This window comes from Coregonus clupeaformis, unplaced genomic scaffold (genome assembly GCF_020615455.1).
Source record: "Coregonus clupeaformis isolate EN_2021a unplaced genomic scaffold, ASM2061545v1 scaf2883, whole genome shotgun sequence".
NCBI classification, from domain to species: domain Eukaryota; kingdom Metazoa; phylum Chordata; class Actinopteri; order Salmoniformes; family Salmonidae; genus Coregonus; species Coregonus clupeaformis.
The window spans coordinates 12,860-32,442 of NW_025536337.1; the positions used below are offsets into that span (position 1 = coordinate 12,860).

General features: G+C 46.3%; 1 protein-coding gene across 1 annotated transcript in view; it reads right to left on the minus strand.

Moving 5' to 3' along the window:
- Positions 1 to 19,583, minus strand: part of LOC121564280 (SKI family transcriptional corepressor 1 homolog-B-like) — a 34,391-nt gene that overhangs the window by 11,846 nt on the left and 2,962 nt on the right. The window contains exons 2-4 of the mRNA XM_045219907.1: positions 6,840 to 8,705; positions 5,310 to 5,373; positions 3,741 to 3,815 (exon numbers count right to left, since the gene is read on the minus strand). Of these exons, the coding sequence (XP_045075842.1) occupies positions 3,741 to 3,815; positions 5,310 to 5,373; positions 6,840 to 8,636 (1,936 nt within the window). The 5' untranslated portion in view covers positions 8,637 to 8,705. The remainder of the gene's footprint in view (positions 1 to 3,740; positions 3,816 to 5,309; positions 5,374 to 6,839; positions 8,706 to 19,583) is intronic.

The window sequence follows — 19,583 nt, forward strand, 5'->3', positions numbered from 1 at the left end:
TTATAGAGGACTATGGTCTGTTAGAGGACTATGGTCTGTTAGAGGACTATGGTCTGTTAGAGGACTATGGTCTGTTAGAGGACTATGGTCTGTTAGAGGACTATGGTCTGATAGAGGACTGTGGTCTGTTAGAGGACTGTGGTCTGTTAGAGGACTATGGTCTGTTAGAGGACTGTGGTCTGTTAGAGGACTGTGGTCTGTTAGAGGACTGTGGTCTGTTAGAGGACTGTGGTCTGTTAGAGGACTATGGTCTGATAGAGGACTGTGGTCTGTTAGAGGACTGTGGTCTGTTAGAGGACTGTGGTCTGTTAGAGGACTATGGTCTGTTAGAGGACTATGGTCTGATAGAGGACTGCGGTCTGGTAGAGGACTGTGGTCTGGTAGAGGACTGTGGTCTGGTAGAGGACTATGGTCTGGTAGAGGACTGTGGTCTGGTAGAGGACTGTGGTCTGGTAGGGGACTGTGGTCTGGTAGGGGACTGTGGTCTGGTAGGGGACTGTGGTCTGGTAGAGGACTGTGGTCTGGTAGGGGACTGTGGTCTGGTAGAGGACTGTGGTCTGGTAGAGGACTGTGGTCTGGTAGAGGACTGTGGTCTGGTAGAGGACTGTGGTCTGGTAGAGGACTGTGGTCTGGTGGAGGACTGCGGTCTGTTGGAGGACTGCGGTCTGTTGGAGGACTGTGGTCTGTTGGAGGACTGTGGTCTGTTGGAGGACTGTGGTCTGTTGGAGGACTGTGGTCTGTTGGAGGACTGTGGTCTGTTGGAGGACTGTGGTCTGTTGGAGGACTGTGGTCTGTTGGAGGACTATGGGGCTGCTGTTCTCCTTGTCATGATAGCATGGTTTTACCTGTCTTGATAAACCAGTTGGAACAGTTAGATATTATAGCATGGTTTTACCTTTCTTGATAAAACCAGTTGTGATGGTATGGTATGATAGCTGTAATGGTATGGTATGATATATACCACTGAAAACACTGCTACTCCTACTGCTCTCTCCTCGTCTGACCATGTGTTCTCGCATACCCCGAGAGCATCTGGTCAGAGGGGTGGTGGCACAGGAATCCTCATCTCTCCCAAGTGGACATTCTCAATTTTTCCCCTAACCCATCTGTCTATCTCCTCATTTGAATTCCATGCTGTCACAGTCACTAGCCCATTTAAGCTTAATATCCTTGTCATCTATCGCCCTCCAGGTTCCCTTGGAGAGTTCATCAATGAGCTTGACGCCTTGATAAGTTCCTTTCCTGAGGATGGCTCACCCCTCACAGTTTTGGGGGATTTCAACCTCCCTACGTCTACATTTGACTCATTTCTCTCTGCCTCCTTCTTTCCACTCCTCTCCTCTTTTGACCTCACCCTCTCACTGTCCCCCCTACTCACAAGGCAGGCAATACGCTTGACCTCATCTTTACTAGATGCTGCTCTTCTACTAATCTCACTGCAACTCCCCTCCATGTCTCCGACCACTACTTTGTATCCTTTTCTCTCTCGCTCTCCTCCAACACTACTCACTCTGCCCCTACACAGATGGTAATGCGCCGCCGCAACCTTCGCTCTCTCTCTCCCACTACTCTCTCCTCTTCCATCCTATCATCTCTTCCCTCTGCTCAATCCTTCTCCCTCCAATCTCCTGATTCTGCCTCCTCAACCCTCCTCTCCTCCCTTTCTGCATCCTTTGACTCTCTGTGTCCCCTATCCTCCCGGCCGGCTCGGTCCTCCCCTCCAGCTCCGTGGCTTGATGACTCATTGCGAGCTCACAGAACAGAGCTCCGGGCAGCGGAGCGGAAATGGAAGAAAACTAAACTCCCTGCCGACCTGGCATCTTTTCACTCCCTCCTCTCTACATTTTCTTCATCTGTTTCTGCTGCTAAGGCCACTTTCTACCACTCTAAATTCCAAGCATCTGCCTCTAACCCTAGGAAGCTCTTTGCCACATTCTCCTCCCTGCTGAATCCTCCCCCCTACCCTATGCTTTGACTTCTTTCTCCCCTCTCTCTCCAGATAATATCCTGCGACTTGTGACTGCAGGCCGCCCAACAACCTGCCCGCTTGACCCCATCCCCTCCTCTCTTCTCCAGACCATCTCCGGTGACCTTCTCCCCTACCTCACCTCGCTGATCAACTCATCCTTGACCGCTGGCTATGTCCCTTCCGTCTTCAAGAGAGCGAGAGTTGCACCCCCTTCTCAAAAAACCAACACTCAATCCCACTGATGTCAACAACTACAGACCAGTATCCCTTCTTTCTTTTCTTTCCAAAACTATTGAGCGTGCCGTCTTTAGCCAACTCTCTTGCTATCTCTCTCAGAATGACCTTCTTGATCCAAACCAGTCAGGTTTCAGGACTGGTCATTCAACTGAGACTGCTCTTCTCTGTGTCACGGAGGCTCTCCGCACTGCTAAAGCTAACTCTCTCTCCTCTGCTCTTGTCCTTCTAGACCTGTCTGCTGCCTTTGATACTGTGAACCATCAGATCCTCCTCTCCACCCTCTCCGAGCTGGGCATCTCCGGCGCGGCTCACTCCTGGATTGCGTCCCTACCTGACCGGTCGCTCCTACCAAGTGGCGTGGCGAGAAGCTGTCTCCGCACCACGTGCTCTCACCACTGGTGTCCCCCAGGGCTCAGTTCTAGGCCCTCTCCTATTCTCCCTGTACACCAAATCACTTGGCTCTGTCATATCCTCACATGGCCTCTCCTATCATTGCTACGCTGACGTACACAACTAATCTTCTCCTTTCCCCTTCTGATAACCAGGTGGCGAATCGCATCTCTGCATGTCTGGCAGACATATCAATATGGATGACGGATCACCACCTCAAGCTGAACCCTGGCAAGACGGAGCTGCTCTTCCTCCCGGGGAAGGACTGCCCGTTCCATGATCTCGCCATCACGGTTGACAACTCCGTTGTGTCCTCCTCCCAGAGTGCGAAGAGCCTTGGCGTGACCCTGGACAACACCCTGTCGTTCTCCGCTAACATCAAGGCGGTGACCCGATCCTGCAGGTTCATGCTCTACAACATTCGGAGAGTACGACCCTGCCTTACACAGGAAGCGGCACAGGTCCTAATCCAGGCACTTGTCATCTCCCGTCTGGATTACTGCAACTCGCTGTTGGCTGGGCTCCCTGCCTGTGCCATTAAACCCCTACAACTCATCCAGAATGCCGCAGCCCGTCTGGTGTTCAACCTTCCCAAGTTCTCTCACGTCACCCCGCTCCTCCGCACACTCCACTGGCTTCCAGTTGAAGCTCGCATCTGTTACAAGACCATGGTGCTTGCCTATGGAGCTGTGAGGGGATCGGCACCTCTGTACCTTCAGGCTCTGATCAGTCCCTACACCCAAACGAGGGCATTGCGTTCATCCACCTCTGGCCTGCTGGCTCCCTTCCTCTGCGGAAGCATAGTTCCCGCTCAGCCCAGTCAAAACTGTTCGCTGCTCTGGCACCCCAATGGTGGAACAAGCTCCCTCACGACGCCAGGACAGCGGAGTCACTCACCACCTTCCGGAGACATTTGAAACCCCACCTCTTTAAGGAATACCTGGGATAGGATAAAGTAATCCTTCTACCCCCCCAAAAAAAAAAACATATTGTAAAGTGGTTATCCCACTGGCTATAGGGTGAATGCACCAATTTGTAAGTCGCTCTGGATAAGAGCGTCTGCTAAATGACGTAAATGTAAATGTAATGATAGCTGTAATGGTATGGTCTGATAGCTGTAATGGTATGATAGGGGAGGTTTTACCTGCCATCTCTCTCCAGTACTCAGAGTCAGATGACTTAGTCTCTGATACAAAGAATCTGCTTTCTTTGTTTTCATCTAGAGGAGAAGGAGAGAAGGAGAGAAGGAGAGAAGGAGAGGATAAGAAGAGATGAAGAGAAGAGGATAAGAAGAGATGGAGAGAAGAGAAGAGGATAAGAAGAGATGGAGAGAAGAGGATAAGAAGAGATGGAGAGAAGAGGATAAGAAGAGATGGAGAGAAGAAGAGATGGAGAGAAGAGATGGAGAGAAGAGGATGAGAAGAGATGGATAAGAAGAGATGGAGAGAAGAGGATAAGAAGAGATGGAGAGAAGAGGATAAGAAGAGATGGAGAGAAGAGGATAAGAAGAGATGGAGAGAAGAGGATAAGAAGAGATGGAGAGAAGAGGATAAGAAGAGATGGAGAGAAGAGGAGATGGAGAGATGGAGAGAAGAGGATAAGAAGAGATGGAGAGAAGAGGATAAGAAGAGATGGAGAGAAGAGGATAAGAAGAGATGGAGAGAAGAAGGTAAGAAGAGATGGAGAGAAGGGGATGGGAGAGAAGAAGAGAATAAGAGATGGTGAAGAGAAGGAGAAAATAACAGAAGAAGAGGATAAGAGTAGAAGAGATGGAGAGAAGGAGAGAAGGAGAGGAGGAGAGAAGAGAAGAAGAGAAGGAGAAAAGAACAGAAGAAGAGGAGAAGATAAGAAGAGATGGAGAGAAGGAGAGAAGAAGAGAAGGAGAGAAGAAGAGAATAATAGATGGTGAAGAGGAGAAAAGAACAGAAGAGTAGAAGAGATGGAGAAGAGAATGAGAGAAGGAGAGAAGAAGAGAAGGAGAGGAGGAGAGAAGAAGAGAAGAAGAGAAGGAGAAAAGAACAGAAGAAGAGGAGAAGAGTAGAAGAGATGGAGAAGAGAATGAAGGAAGGAGAGAAGAAGAGAATGAGAGAAGAAGAGAATAAGAGATGGAGAAGAGAAGGAGAAAATAACAGAAGAAGAGGAAGAGAAGGAGAGAAGAAGAGGAGTGAAGAAGAGATGGAGAGAATGAGAGAAGGAGAGATGGAGAGGAGAGAAGGAGAGAATAAGAGAAGGAGTGAAGGAGAGGAGGAGAGGAGAAGAAGAGAAAAACAGGAGAGGAGAGAAGGAGAGAAGAAGAGATGGAGAGAAGGAGAGAAGAGAAGGAGTGAAGGAGAGAAGAGAAGGAGTGAAGGAGAGGAGGAGTGAAGGAGTGAAGGAGAGGAGGAGTGAAGAAGAGATGGAGAGATGAAGAGAATGAGAGGAGCGAAGGAGAGGAGAGAAGAAGTGGAGAGAAGGAGAGAAGGAGAGAAGGAGAGAAGGAGAGAAGGAGAGAAGGAGAGAAGGAGAGAAGGAGAGATGGAGAGATGGAGAGAAGGAGTGAAGGAGAGAAGAAAAGGAGTGAAGGAGATGAGTAGAGAAGAAGAGGAGGAGAGGAGGAGAGGAGGACATTAATTCATCAGTTCATCTGGAGCCTCTGAGTTGATTTGGTCACATGCACACAGAAAACTGGTAGAAAGGAACCGATGTCTTTAAACAGCAAGGTAACACTGCATACCAGCTGCTTTGGAGTTTTCTTTGGTTGCATAAACAGGCAGTCCATGGTCTCTGTTTTTATGAGTCTGAGAACACAGAGAGACACAGAGGTTTTAACATCTACATATCAGACAGAGAGAGTGTTGAACATAAATCACCTTTATGATAAAGCATGTGTCTAAATCCCCTTTATGATAAAGCATGTGTCTAAATCCCCTTTATGATAAAGGATGCGTCTATCATCGCATTCGCAGACAAGCTGTATTATTACTGTTAGTCTGTGAATGTCTCTTCATAATGTTACTGTTAGACTGTGAATGTCTCTTCATAATGTTACTGTTAGACTGTGAATGTCTCTTCATAATGTTACTGTTAGTCTGTGAATGTCTCTTCATAATGTTACTGTTAGACTGTGAATGTCTCTTCATAATGTTACTGTTAGACTGTGAATGTCTCTTCATAATGTTACTGTTAGTCTGTGAATGTCTCTTCATAATGTTACTGTTAGTCTGTGAATGTCTCTTCATATTTACTGTTAGACTGTGAATGTCTCTTCATAATGTTACTGTTAGACTGTGAATGTCTCTTCATAATGTTACTGTTAGTCTGTGAATGTCTCTTCATAATGTTACTGTTAGTCTGTGAATGTCTCTTCATAATGTTACTGTTAGTCTGTGAATGTCTCTTCATAATGTTACTGTTAGACTGTGAATGTCTCTTCATAATGTTACTGTTAGACTGTGAATGTCTCTTCATAATGTTACTGTTAGTCTGTGAATGTCTCTTCATAATGTTACTGTTAGACTGTGAATGTCTCTTCATAATGTTACTGTTAGACTGTGAATGTCTCTTCATAATGTTACTGTTAGTCTGTGAATGTCTCTTCATAATGTTACTGTTAGTCTGTGAATGTCTCTTCATAATGTTACTGTTAGACTGTGAATGTCTCTTCATAATGTTACTGTTAGTCTGTGAATGTCTCTTCATAATGTTACTGTTAGTCTGTGAATGTCTCTTCATAATGTTACTGTTAGTCTGTGAATGTCTCTTCATAATGTTACTGTTAGTCTGTGAATGTCTCTTCATAATGTTACTGTTAGACTGTGAATGTCTCTTCATAATGTTACTGTTAGTCTGTGAATGTCTCTTCATAATGTTACTGTTAGTCTGTGAATGTCTCTTCATAATGTTACTGTTAGTCTGTGAATGTCTCTTCATAATGTTACTGTTAGACTGTGAATGTCTCTTCATAATGTTACTGTTAGACTGTGAATGTCTCCTGCCTTGTATTAGTACAACAGGATTCTCCCCCTGGTTGGGGACCACCTCCCTTAGCCTTGTTAATGTGGACTCGACAGGTTCCAGATTAGAGAGGGACAAGGAGAGAACAGACATAATGTGACCATTAAACAATACTGGACTGTTCTTATTAGCAGGGATCAGAGCACTGTGGATGTTTCATTTCTTCAGGGAGATGCTGATATCGATCTCTTTATGCATATTACATCAGCCAGCCTACAGCGCCAATTAAATAATAATTAAAGTGCCTTACTTTTGCATGTTTGTAGCCGTGGTCCTCCAGTGGCAGTGGGGTGTGTGTGGGGCTGGGGAGAGGGAGTGTGAGGCTGGCCGGGGGAGCAGGGGGAGAGGCAGGCAGGCTAGTGCTGCTCTGGTCCTGGCTATGATCTGCAGGGCTGCAGGGGAAGGTGACAGCCTCTTTCTCTCCTCGGAGGTGCAGGCTGCTGTGTGTCTGTGGTGGGGTTGGTCTGTTGAAGCGTTCCTCCTCCTCTTCATCCTGCTTGGTCTCTACATCCACCTCTCCTTCCTCCTCACTCTCTCCTCCCTCTCCCTCCCCCTCACCTCCGCTCTCAGAGGCATAGCTGCAGCTGGTGGCAGGGGACAGGTTGAGCTCCGACCCAAACTCCTCCAGGTTGCCATGGAGCTTGGCAATGCTCTCTGCATCCTTGACGACAGGTCGGAAGGCTGAGTGGTAGTAGGCTTTCCTGGCTTGGAGAGACGGGGTGTCCATTACCTTCAGCCAGCCCTCTGAGGTCACAGGGCGCAGGTCAGAGGTCAGGGGGGAGGAGTCAAGGTCAAACAGACCTGACCTGGGTGTGGCCCCCATTCCTAGCCCCGCCCCTGGGTGTGGGGGCTCTGATATGTTGAGGAAGGCCTGCCTGAGGGAGGGGCTCTCAGCCAATGAGGACAGAGTGTTGACGGAGGGCTGTGGCTGCAAGTAGGTGGGCACCGGGAGGCCCCCAGCGGCCCTAGGGGGCCAGAACATGCAGAACGGAGGATAGAAGGTGTCTTTACGACCGGGCCATAGCAGACCTGACAGACCAGCGTTCTTCTGTCCTCCAGCCACCTCACTGTCATCTTTCTTCTGCTGACAGAGGCTGAAGGCTGGGAAGGAGTAGGGGCTGGGGAACATGGAGGTGGGGGGGAAATTCTGCAGCATGCCAAACCCTTTACTGGGCACAGGGATCACTGGGTAGCTGCGTGGGTTCTTATGGGGAGACAGGCTGCTTCCATCCAGGTCCTCCTCCTCCTCCTCGAAGCGGCTCCTCTTCTGGACCAGGTCAGGGGTCATCATGTGTGGCAGACCAGAGTTCACAACCTTCCCCGGCCCCATGGGGGAGCAGTGAGATGAAGGCAGACACCGTTTTCTGCTGCCACCATTAAACATGGCCTTCACGTCCTCCCAGGCGAACGCCAGGTCATCAGCAGGGGTTTTATCTGACAGCTTCAGGTGGCGTCTCCAGGAGTTGAAGTTAGCAGCGTCCGGCTGGGTGTACTTGGCTTCAGGAGTACGGTGAGAGTGGAAGATGAACTTGTTAGGAGAGAAGTACATGTTGCAGTAGGAACACTTGATGCACTTGGCTCTGCTGCTGTTGTAGCGCGCTGGGATGAAGTTACCACGACTACCCCAGGCACACTCGTGTGACACGTCGAACGCAAAGTTGTCGGGCAGTTTGGGGGGGTTGTTCTCCCCCAGGAAGGACTTACACAGCCGCTCCGCCTCTCGCTTGGTGATCATGCCGCAGCGGCGGGAGGAGATGGGCATGGCGCCAGCACGCCTCAGGATCTCCAGCTGGACGGGGGTACACTGAACACAGGTGATGCCCAGCGCCACGCGGCGGTTGTGGATCTCGTTATAGCTGTAGTTCTTCAGTAAAGTGTTGGAGATCTGGGCCAGGCACAGCCGCTCCTGATGGTCTATCACTAAGGAGACGATGGGTACACCATACAGAACCACTTGACCCACCTGGTTGGGCTTCAGGGAGGAGGAGTGGGGAGGTCTGGGGGGAGTCATGGGCTCCTGCTGGAACGAGCTGGGGGGGGTCGTCATGGTAGAGCTGGGGGTGGTTGTGTTGCTGTGGAGTCAGTCTTCCTGTCAGTCTGTCTGGAGGATACTCTGCTGAACATATGAGTCAGAGTTCAAACTGAACATCAGTCAGTTGTACTAATAATGACAATAACCCTAACCCTAATAATGACAATAACCCTAACCCTAATAATAACCCTAACCCTGATAATAACCCAAATAACATCCCTAACCCTAATAATAATAATAACCCTAACCCTAATAATAACCCTAACCCTAATAATAACCCTAACCCTGATAATAACCCTGACCCTAATAATAACCCTAACCCTAATAATAACCCAAATAACATCCCTAACCCTAATAATAATAATAACCCTAACCCTGATAATAACCCTAACCCTGATAATAACCCTGACCCTAATAATAACACTAATAATAACCCTGACCCTAATAATAACACTAATAATAACCCTAACCCTAATAATAACCCTAATAATAACCATAACCCTGATAATAACCCTAACCCTTATAATAACCCTAACCCTGATAATAACCCTGACCCTAACCCTATTAATAACCCTAACCCTAACCCTATGTCACAAATTCAGCCGAGGCTGCCCCTCCTCCTTGCTCGGGCAGGCTTCGGCGTTCGTCATCACCGGAGTACTAGCTGCCACCGATCTATGTTTCTGTGTTCTACTTGTTTTGTCTTTATTGAACACACCTGGTTCCCATTATGTCTATGATTTGTTCCCTATTTAACCCTCTGGCTCCCACTGTGTTGTGTGCTTGTTTGTTCTATGTTTGGTGTCATCGACTGGTGAGCGGTATTTGTCCTCCCTGCGTGGAGTTTATGTTCATTTATTTTCACGAGTAAAGTAAGTTGTCTACTAGCTCTGTGTCCTGCGCCTGACTCTGTCCTACCGCTACACACTGACGCCTGACAGAAACACGTCAGCAGGTAAATTCATTCCTTCCGGATCAGTGGAGGAACGCGTCCAGCAGCAAGCGACCATGATCCAGACTCTTGGCACAGCCATGGATCGCGTGTTGAACACTATGGAGTGATGGGAGAGAGGGGTTTTTCCTACACCTCCTCCAACTACCCAGCAGCTCACACCGCTGTCCACCCCTTCGCCACCTGGTCCAGTGGGATTCGGCTCTCACTCCCGAGGGCATATGATGGTACAGCTGCCGGGTGCCAGGGTTTTCTGCTCCAGGTAAAGCTCTACCTGGCGACCATCCACCCGGCTCCCTCGGGATACGAGAGCGTGTCCGCCCTCATCTCCTGTCTGTCGGGGAGAGTGCTCGAGTGTGCCAACGCCGAGTGGGGAGGAATAGACGCGGCGTTGGTGCACTATGAAGATTTCACCCGCCGCTTCCGGGCGGTATTTGATCATCCACCGGAGGGAAGAGCAGCGGGGGAACATCTGTTCTACCTCAGACAGGGGAAGAGGAGCGCTCAGGACTTCGCACAGGACTTCAGGACCCTGGCAGCCAGCGCGGGATGGAATGAGAGGGCCCTGATTGACCACTACCGATGCAGCCTACGGGAGGACGTTCGTCGGGAACTGGCCTGCAGGGACACCACCCTTAACCTGGACCATCTGGATAACCTGTTGGCCACCCGCGGACGTCCGGATCGGGGTCCGTCCATTCCATCCCCCAGCGCCTCCGACCCTACACCGATGGAGCTCGGAGGTGCTGCTCTCAGGGAGACCGGAAGGGGGGCCCGTTTCCTGCACCAACTGTGGCCGCAGAGGACACACTGCTGGTCGGTGCTGGGAAGGTTCCTCAGGGAGTCGAGGCAGCAGGCAGAGCACTGGTGGACCTTACCAGGTGTGTAGGCACCCGAATCACCCAGAGCTCCCTGTTGCGCACGTGTATTGACATAGAATTTCCTGAGTTTTCCCCGCATTCCCAGCATAAGGCGCTCGTAGATTCAGGCGCAGCTGGGAACTTTATTGATTGTATATTTGCCCGTAGATTAGGGATTCCTATTGTGCCAGTTGATGTGCCCTTCCCTGTACATGCCTTAGATAGTCGCCCTTTAGGGTCAGGCCTGATTAGGGAGGTCACAGCTCCACTCTGGATGAAAATGCAGGAGGGTCATGAGGAGAGAATTAGTCTCTTTCTGATTGATTCTCCTGCGTTCCCAGTGGTGTTGGGGCTTCCCTGGTTAACCTCTCATGACCCCACTATTTCGTGGCAACAGAGGGCTCTCAAGGGATGGTCACGTCAGTGCTCGGAAGTGTGTAGGTGTTTCCATAGGTGCAACTACGGTGGAAAGTCCAAACTCAATTACCACCCCATCGACAGGGGATTGTGCGATAAATATCCGGGTAGGCGCTGCACTTCCCCGGAGTCACGTGTATCCTCTGTCACAGGAGGAGATGGCGGCTATGGAAACATATGTCTCCGAATCTCTGGGACAGGGATACATTCGGCCTTCCACTTCACCTGCCTCCTCAAGTTTATTTTTTGTGAAGAAGAAGGATGGAGGTTTATGCCCGTGCATTGACTACCACGGTCTCAATCAGATCACTGTTAAGTACAGTTATCCACTACCTCTCATTGCTAGTGTGACGGAGTCATTTCACAGGGCGCGCTTCTTGGATCTCAGGAGCGCGTACAACCTGGTGCGTATCCGGGAGGGGGATGAGTGGAAGACGGCATTTAGTACCACCTCTGGTCACTATGAGTACCTCGTCATGCCGTACGGGTTGATGAATGCTCCATCAGTCTTCCAATCCTTTGTCGATGAGATTTTCAGGGACCTGCACAGGCAGGGTGTAGTGGTGTATATAGATGATATTCTCATACACTCCGCTACACGAGCCAAGCATGTGTCCCTGGTGCACAAGGTGCTTGGTCGACTGTTGGAACATGACCTGTACGTCAAGGCGGATAAATGTTTGTTCTTTCAACAGTCCGTCTCCTTCCTAGGGTACCGCCTGTCCGCGTCAGGGATGGAGATGGAGAATGACCGCATTTCAGCCGTGCGTAATTGGCCGACTCCAAACACGGTTAAGGAGGTGCAGCGATTCTTAGGGTTTGCCAACTACTACTGGAGGTTTATCTGGGGCTTTGGTCAGGTAGCGGCTCCCATTACCTCCTTGCTGAAGGGGGGACCGGTGCGACTGCAGTGGTCAGCTGAGGCGGACAGGGCTTTTGGTCACCTGAAGGTCGTGTTTACCTCGGCTCCTGTGCTGGCTCATCCGGATCCCTCCTTAGCATTCCAGGTTGAGGTGGACGCGTCCGAGGCTGGGATAGGAGCTGTACTGTCTCAGCGCTCGGGTACGCCACCAAAGCTCCGCCCCTGTGCTTTCTTTTCGAAAAAGCTCAGCCCGGCGGAGCACAACTATGATGTGGGGGACCAGGAGCTGTTAGCTGTTATCCAGGCTCTGAAAGCGTGGAGGCATTGGCTTGAGGGGGCTAAACACCCTTTCCTCTTAGTGGGAAGTACTGGTGGCCTACTTTAGCTAAGGACGTGAGGGTTTATGTTTCCTCCTGCTCGGTGTGCGCCCAGTGCAAGGCACCTAGACACCTGCCCAGAGGGTAATTACAACCCCTACCCGTTCCACAACGGCCGTGGTCACACCTATCGGTGGTTTTCGTTACGGACCTTCCCCCGTCACAAGGGAACACCACAATCCTGGTCGTTGTGGATCTTTTTTTTAAGTCCTGCCGTCTCATTCCTTTGCCTGGTCTCCCTACGGCCCTACAGACTGCGGAGGCCCTATTTACATACATCTTCCAGCACTACGGGGTACCTGAGGATATAGTGTCTGATCGGGGTTCCCAGTTCACCTCAAGGGTCTGGAGGGCGTTCATGGAACGTCTGGGGGTCTCGGTCAGCCTGACCTCAGGGTTTCACCCCGAGAGTAATGGGCAGGTGGAGAGAGTAAACCAGGATGTGGGTAAGTTTCTGCGGTCCTATTGCCAGGACTGACCGGGGGAGTGGTCGGTTCTCATCCCCTGGGCAGAGATGGCCCAAAACTCCCTCCGCTACTCCTCCACTAACCTTTCTCCATTTCAGTGTGTGTTAGGTTATCAGCCGGTCCTGGCACCATGGCATCAGAGCCAGATCGAGGCACCTGCGGTGGATGACTGGTTTCGGCGCTCGGAGGAGACCTGGAACGCTTCCCATGTACGCCTGCAACGGGCTATCAGGCAACAGAAGGCGAGCGCCGACCACCACCGCAGTGAGGCCCCGGTGTATGCACCGGGGGACCGGGTCTGGCTCTCGACCCGAAACCTGCCCCTTCGCCTGCCCTGCCGGAAGCTGGGTTGGCGGTTTGTGGGGCCATTTAAAGTCCTGAGGAGATTGAACGAGGTTTGTTATAGGTTACAGCTTCCTCCTGATTACCGTATTAACCCCTCGTTCCATGTGTCTCTCCTCAGGCCGGCGGTAGCTGGTCCGCTCCAGGAGTCCGAGGTACGGGAGGTTCCTCCGCCCCCACTGGACATTGAGGGGGCACCGTCGTACTCGGTCCGTTCCATCCTGGATTCAAGGCATTGGGTGGGGGGCTGCAGTATCTCGTGGAGTGGGAGGGGTACGGTCCGGAGAAACGGTGCTGGGTCCCTAGGAGGGACATCCTTGATCCCTCCGTGTTGAGGGAATTCCACTGTCGTCATCCGACTCGCCCTGCTCCGCGTCCTCCTGGCCGCGTGTCAAGGGGGGGGGGGGTACTGTCACAAATTCAGCCGAGGCTGCCCCTCCTCCTTGCTCGGGCAGGCTTCGGCGTTCGTCGTCACCGGAGTACTAGCTGCCACCGATCTAAGTTTCTGTGTTCTACTTGTTTTGTCTTTATTGAACACACCTGGTTCTCATTATGTTCATGATTTGTTCCATATTTAACCCTCTGGCTCCCACTGTGTTGTGTGCTTGTGTGTTCTATGTTTGGTGTCATCGACTGGTGAGTGGTATTTGTCCTCCCTGCGTGGAGATTATGTTCATTTATTTTCACGAATAAAGTACGTTGTCTACTAGCTCTGTGTCCTGCGCCTGACTCCGTCCTACCGCTACACACTGACGCCTGACACCCTAATAATAACCCTAACCCTAATAATAACCATAACCCTAATAATAACCCTAATAATAACCCTAACCATAATAATAACCCTAACCCTAATAATAACCCTAACCCTAATAATAACCCTAACCGTAACCCTAATAATAACCCAGATAATAACCATAACCCTAATAATAACCCTAACCATGATAATAACCCTAACCATAACCCTGATAATAACCCTAACCCTGATAATAACCCTGACCCTAATAATAACCCTAACCCTAATAATAACCCTGATAATAACCCTGACCCTAATAATAACCCTAACCATGATAATAACCCTAATAATAACCATAACCCTAATAATAACCCTAACCCTAATAATAACCCTGATAATAACCCTGACCCTAATAATAACCCTAACCATGCTAATATCCATAACCCTAATAATAACCCTAACCCTAATAATAACCCTGATAATAACCCTGACCCTAATAATAACCCTAACCATGATAATAACCCTAATAATAACCATAACCCTAATAATAACCATAACCCTAATAATAACCCTAACCCTAATAATAACCCTGATAATAACTATAACCCTAATAATAAGAATAATAACAATGATCACTTTATCATTATCAGTATCATTATCAAAAAATATTTGCCTAATGGTGAATAACTTGATTGTGATTAAATAGTAATACCACATTTTATTTCTTATGTTGCTTATTTTTATAATGTCATTATAAACATTAAATTAAGTTTGTACTGTGATTGTAAAAATACAAATGTAATTTTGCAGAACAAGTTTAATGCAACTCCCGCCTGAGCCCGCTGCATATTCGACTTTAATGCGCATCGAAGACAAGAAGTAGCCGAACTGTTTACAACAAATGTATATCTGGGAGAACGATACAGACATACCATTAGGCTTTACTGTAAAAAAAAAAAAAAAGGGATGAATAGTTGCTTTACTTTAGGGGACATTTGTTGATGGCCTAAAAAAAGGAAAAACATCTTCATTTAACAGAACTTCCATTTCTCTGACGTTCATACACAAGTTGGTATTTGACATTTTTTGCCAAAACACTGGAGGCTGTATAGAACTTTGATTGTTTTACACACTGAGAGTCAGTATAGAGCTTTGATTGTAAATGTATTATTATATATTATTAGCCGATTATACATTTTTATATATGGCGTATCATAGTGTGCACTCCGCTTAATAATAATAATGTTGGTCAGGTGTAGATTATGCTAGATATTACAGGTTGACATGCAGGTCAAACCGACACGTGAAGCCGTCCCCGACCAGGGCCTGGATACAGAAGACGACGAAATATCCTCCCAAACAGTGGATGAGGTTTATTGTGAGATTCTAAATTAAAAGGTTAAATAAAAATAAAAAGGTACCACATTATGTCGCTTCTAGATTTTGCTGCAGCTTTAGACCAGAATGCATTTTACATACATCAATGATAATAGGCTACTAATAATATCCCTTTGATGCCGATAGCCACAACACGAATATTACTAATCATAGCCTACTGAAAATAATAATAATAATAATAATGATAATAATACTAATACTAATAATAATAATAAAGGCTAGTGGAGGCTAATAATACATCAGGCTACTCTTCCTATTTCCACCAATTTGTTGTTCACAAAACAAGATATCTTACCTCCTCTCCTCTATAGCGGATGAGAGAAATCCAAATGTTATGAAAAGAAAAACATCACTGATCTCTCGCCCAAAACAACCGATAAATTAAAAACCACGTGCCTTACAAAATGTCGCCTATAAACAGCAGTAAATGAAGTCCGAATATAGAAGAAGAGAATGTATGATTTTCTATAAAATAACAGTCGGTGAAGAGTGAGTAACTCCTTTAAAAGACAAGGCGCGGGTCTGGAAGCTGTTGGACCGGACTGTTGGCGCGTGGCTCTGCCCCTCTTCTAGCTCGAGACTTTCCGCCAATGACGTTTCACGAACTGACACAACACTTAAAGAGACTAACGGCCGAGCTTGACTAGGGCTGACAACCGACTGTACACCCGGTTAACAACCGACTGTACACCCCCAATCGGAATGAGGAGGATCACTCCCAAATCCACAAACAGCAGATATATAGCAGGCTTACCAACAACGGCAGGAACAATAAGTAGGTCGATGTCACCAACTAAAATGCTGCTGTGGCCTATTTTAAACGGTGTCGGTCCCAAATCACAGAACTCATAGGCCTTTGTAAATCAAATGATAGGCCTAACCTAAAATGCTTTACTTAGGCTTAGGCTAACAATTCAAACTAATAAAATCAATACTCGCCTTCAGGTAATTCTAGATTGCACTTCATTTGTCTTAAGCAAATGTAGCCTTTTAACCCATTTCTCTACCAAGACAGCGAGAAAGGCATATAGCTGGCTGTAGCCTACCAAATAAATGTACTGTAAGGCACCAAAATGTCACATATGGGCCTTCGTCACAATATCAAATAGGCTACAGAAAATTAGGCCCGTGAAGGAGCGGGAAATTAACATTAACCAGTGTTGCATTTTACATTTACGTTTTAGCAATTTAGCAGACGCTCTTATCCAGAGCGACTTACAGTAGTGAGTGCATACATTTGTCATAATATTTCGTACTGGTCCCCCGTGGGAATCGAACCCATAACCCTGGCGTTGCAAGCCATGTAGCGTTGTAGCTAACTAGTGAACTACACAATACTTTTTTTTCCAAAAATAAAAGAGCATATGGGTGAAGTATGCAATAATGTTTCGTCGCCAGACCTGCCTAATTCTCATGTTGTTGTGTTTAATAGGCTAAATTACACATCCTGTTAACATATGACCCCGAACTGATCTGTTGCAATTTTTTGTCGACATTTCAGATTTTTATATATGATACTTTTTCACAAAGTAGTTGTAGTCAAATCAAAATCTAATTTTATTGGTCACATACGCATATTTAGCAGATGTTATTTCGGGTGTTGTGTTCGTAGATCCAACAGTGCAGTAGTATCTAACAATTCACAACAATACACACACATCTAAAAGTAGAAGAATGGAATTAAGAAATATATAATATTAGGAAGAGCAATGTTGAAGTCTGGAGTATAAATACAGTGTGTATGTGTATGTATATGTGTGTGTATATATATATATATATATATATATATATATATGTGTGTGTGTGTGTGTGTGTGATGGGATGTATAGACATTATGGACAGTATGTGGATAGAATATTTAGCATATCTGTAGAATACGTGGATAGAATTGTATATATACAGCAATAGTCTGTGCATTGACTAAAATACAGTATATACATAGGAAGTGGGAAAACCATTATTATGTAACCATTATTAAAGTGACCAGTGTTCCGTTATTAAAGCGGCCAGTGTTGCATGTCTATGTACATAGGGCAGCAGCCTCCAAGGTGCAGGGTAGAGTACCTGGGTGAACTACTTTTTCAAAGTAACATTAGTTCAGTAAACTATATTTTTTCGAAGGGTATAGTGTAGCTTAACTTATTCCAGTGTGAAGTAATTGGTAGCTTTGTAAACTATATTTTTTAGAGCTTCCCCAACACTGACATTAACTCATAACTAGGCCTACATGGAAGAAATTCAACAATTTGGGATTTTCAATGCAGGGATACAATGAACAACCAGACTAGTTCGCTGGACCAAGACAATAGGCCTAAATGTTATTTAAATGTTCACTATAGGCTATTTATTGCTTGGTCATATGAGCCTTCTGTCAGCTGATTGGGCATAGTGAAAATGTAATGTAAATTATGCTGGTTGTTAAAATGACTTAGGCCTAATTGGTTTGATGTTTACTGACGCCAGTATTCAGCACGTTTCTAACTGTCATCATCTCCAAGAGAGGGGAGATGATGAGGAGGAGGAGGATGAGGAGGAGGAGGAGGAGGAGGAGGAGGAGGAGGTAATACAGAGATGATATTTCTTCATCATTATAGAAGGTCGCATATGAGACATACTGTATGCCTCCCATCACTAACAATACACGGGACGGGGGAGAGGAACCGATCATCTGAAACAGATGACGTGAGCCGGAACACCCCATCAATTACCTAAACTGTTTATTGATGTAAAGAGTATTGATATGTAGTCACATTATCTCATCAACACTGGAAACAAACCGATTGGAATTCAATTAATTAAAGCCAACTATGATGAATTACCACCAAGCGGCTCAGAGAGTTGACTGGATACATTTACTCAACGAGATGGAATAGGATAAGAACTGTTTAATATGGGCTAGATATTCCAATAAAATATATTTCAATACTTAGAAGGAGAAAAAATGCAATTTCAGTCAATAGGATAAAACACCTTTACATTTAGAATAGTCTACTTTGATTGCAAATAATATTCAAAATTGTATGAAATAAATTAATGCATGCAATTTCATTTAGTTTTTGGCCTAAACCTGATTGTAGTGACAGCACCCCAAGCAGCGCGAGCCCCATCTGTTTTTCTTCAGACCAATTTAGATGTCATTGCTCGAGCTTTTGTCTCGCCTCCGGAGCACGCGGCCAGGCAGCAGCATCAACCGGCAGGAGGTTCCCACCGTCGAACACACACTAGAATGGTATAGCTGGGGACTATAGGAGACTAGGCTGTATTTCAATAAATGAATCCACTAAAAGTTCAATGCAATGTTCACTGCATTTGATTATTAAAACTAGCATATTACTTTAACAAAGTATAGGCTAAATTAAGTCAATATAATAAAATCATATTTCTTATTTATCTGACACTTCAATAGCCTAGGTTGCCTTTCTTTTCCCGGACATACAAGCTACCAAATCGTTTGGTAATGGTGGGCCGGTGATATGTGCCAACAAATACCATTGAAAGGAACATAATTATACTATATAAATATGGACTATATATATTATAATATTTGATACAGGACCATTTGAAGTGCGAAATCCATTAATTGTCCATTTTGATAATGCATGACGCGCGTCATGTTAGTGACCGTCACCCTACTGTGAAATTAATCATGCGTTGAAAACAGAATAGCTGTGTGACCTCTCAGGGTCAATAAGAAACAACCTTATAAATTAAGAGCTACAAGAGTAAGTGATCCGGGGACGTTTAACATCAAATCAGTCAACAAATGAACGGAGCCCCGGGTGGATCATTATCATATTGAAAAACGTCATCTGATCTCCTTGCGTATATTATCAACATCTGATGCCGGTAGATTAGGCCGCGTGTCGCGTGGGAGCTGTTTGTATTTGGATTTATTATGGATTTATGGCGTCCAGCAAAATTAAGGCTGTTATACAATTTTAAAAACATTACAATACATTAATTACCGAATTCACACCACGCTAAGTGTGAGCCCTCAGGCCCATACTCCACTACCAGTTAATAAATGACATTTGCTTTTGTTTCAAAAATAATAATGTAGACCTTATTTGTCTGCAAATGTTACCATTTTGATTATATCAGAATATATATCTAACCCTATAGTCTAGATTATGGGGCTGCATATTGCTGATGATCGCGCGCTGATTTGGATTGTAGTCCTTATTTAACGCTGCCGGTCTATCACCATTTTAATTCTATTTTTATTTGTATTTAACCTTTTATTTTAACAGGGAAGACATATTGAGACCTAGGTCTCTTTTGCAAATGCTCCCTGTATAATACAACATAAATATACACATTATACCCTAAATATAAATATATAGGCTAACTGTCAAGAAGTCAATGTAGACTGCATAATTAAATTGATCGTTGAAAAATCTCAAAAGGGGCTTTATGCAGCCAACATGATTTTTGCGATAATAACGGTGTCATGTTTTTATAGAACACATCTGATACTCTAATTTGAGGCCATAATAAAAATATGGAATAAGAATTATAATCAAGAATAACAGAAAACGTTATTAGGAAACACCA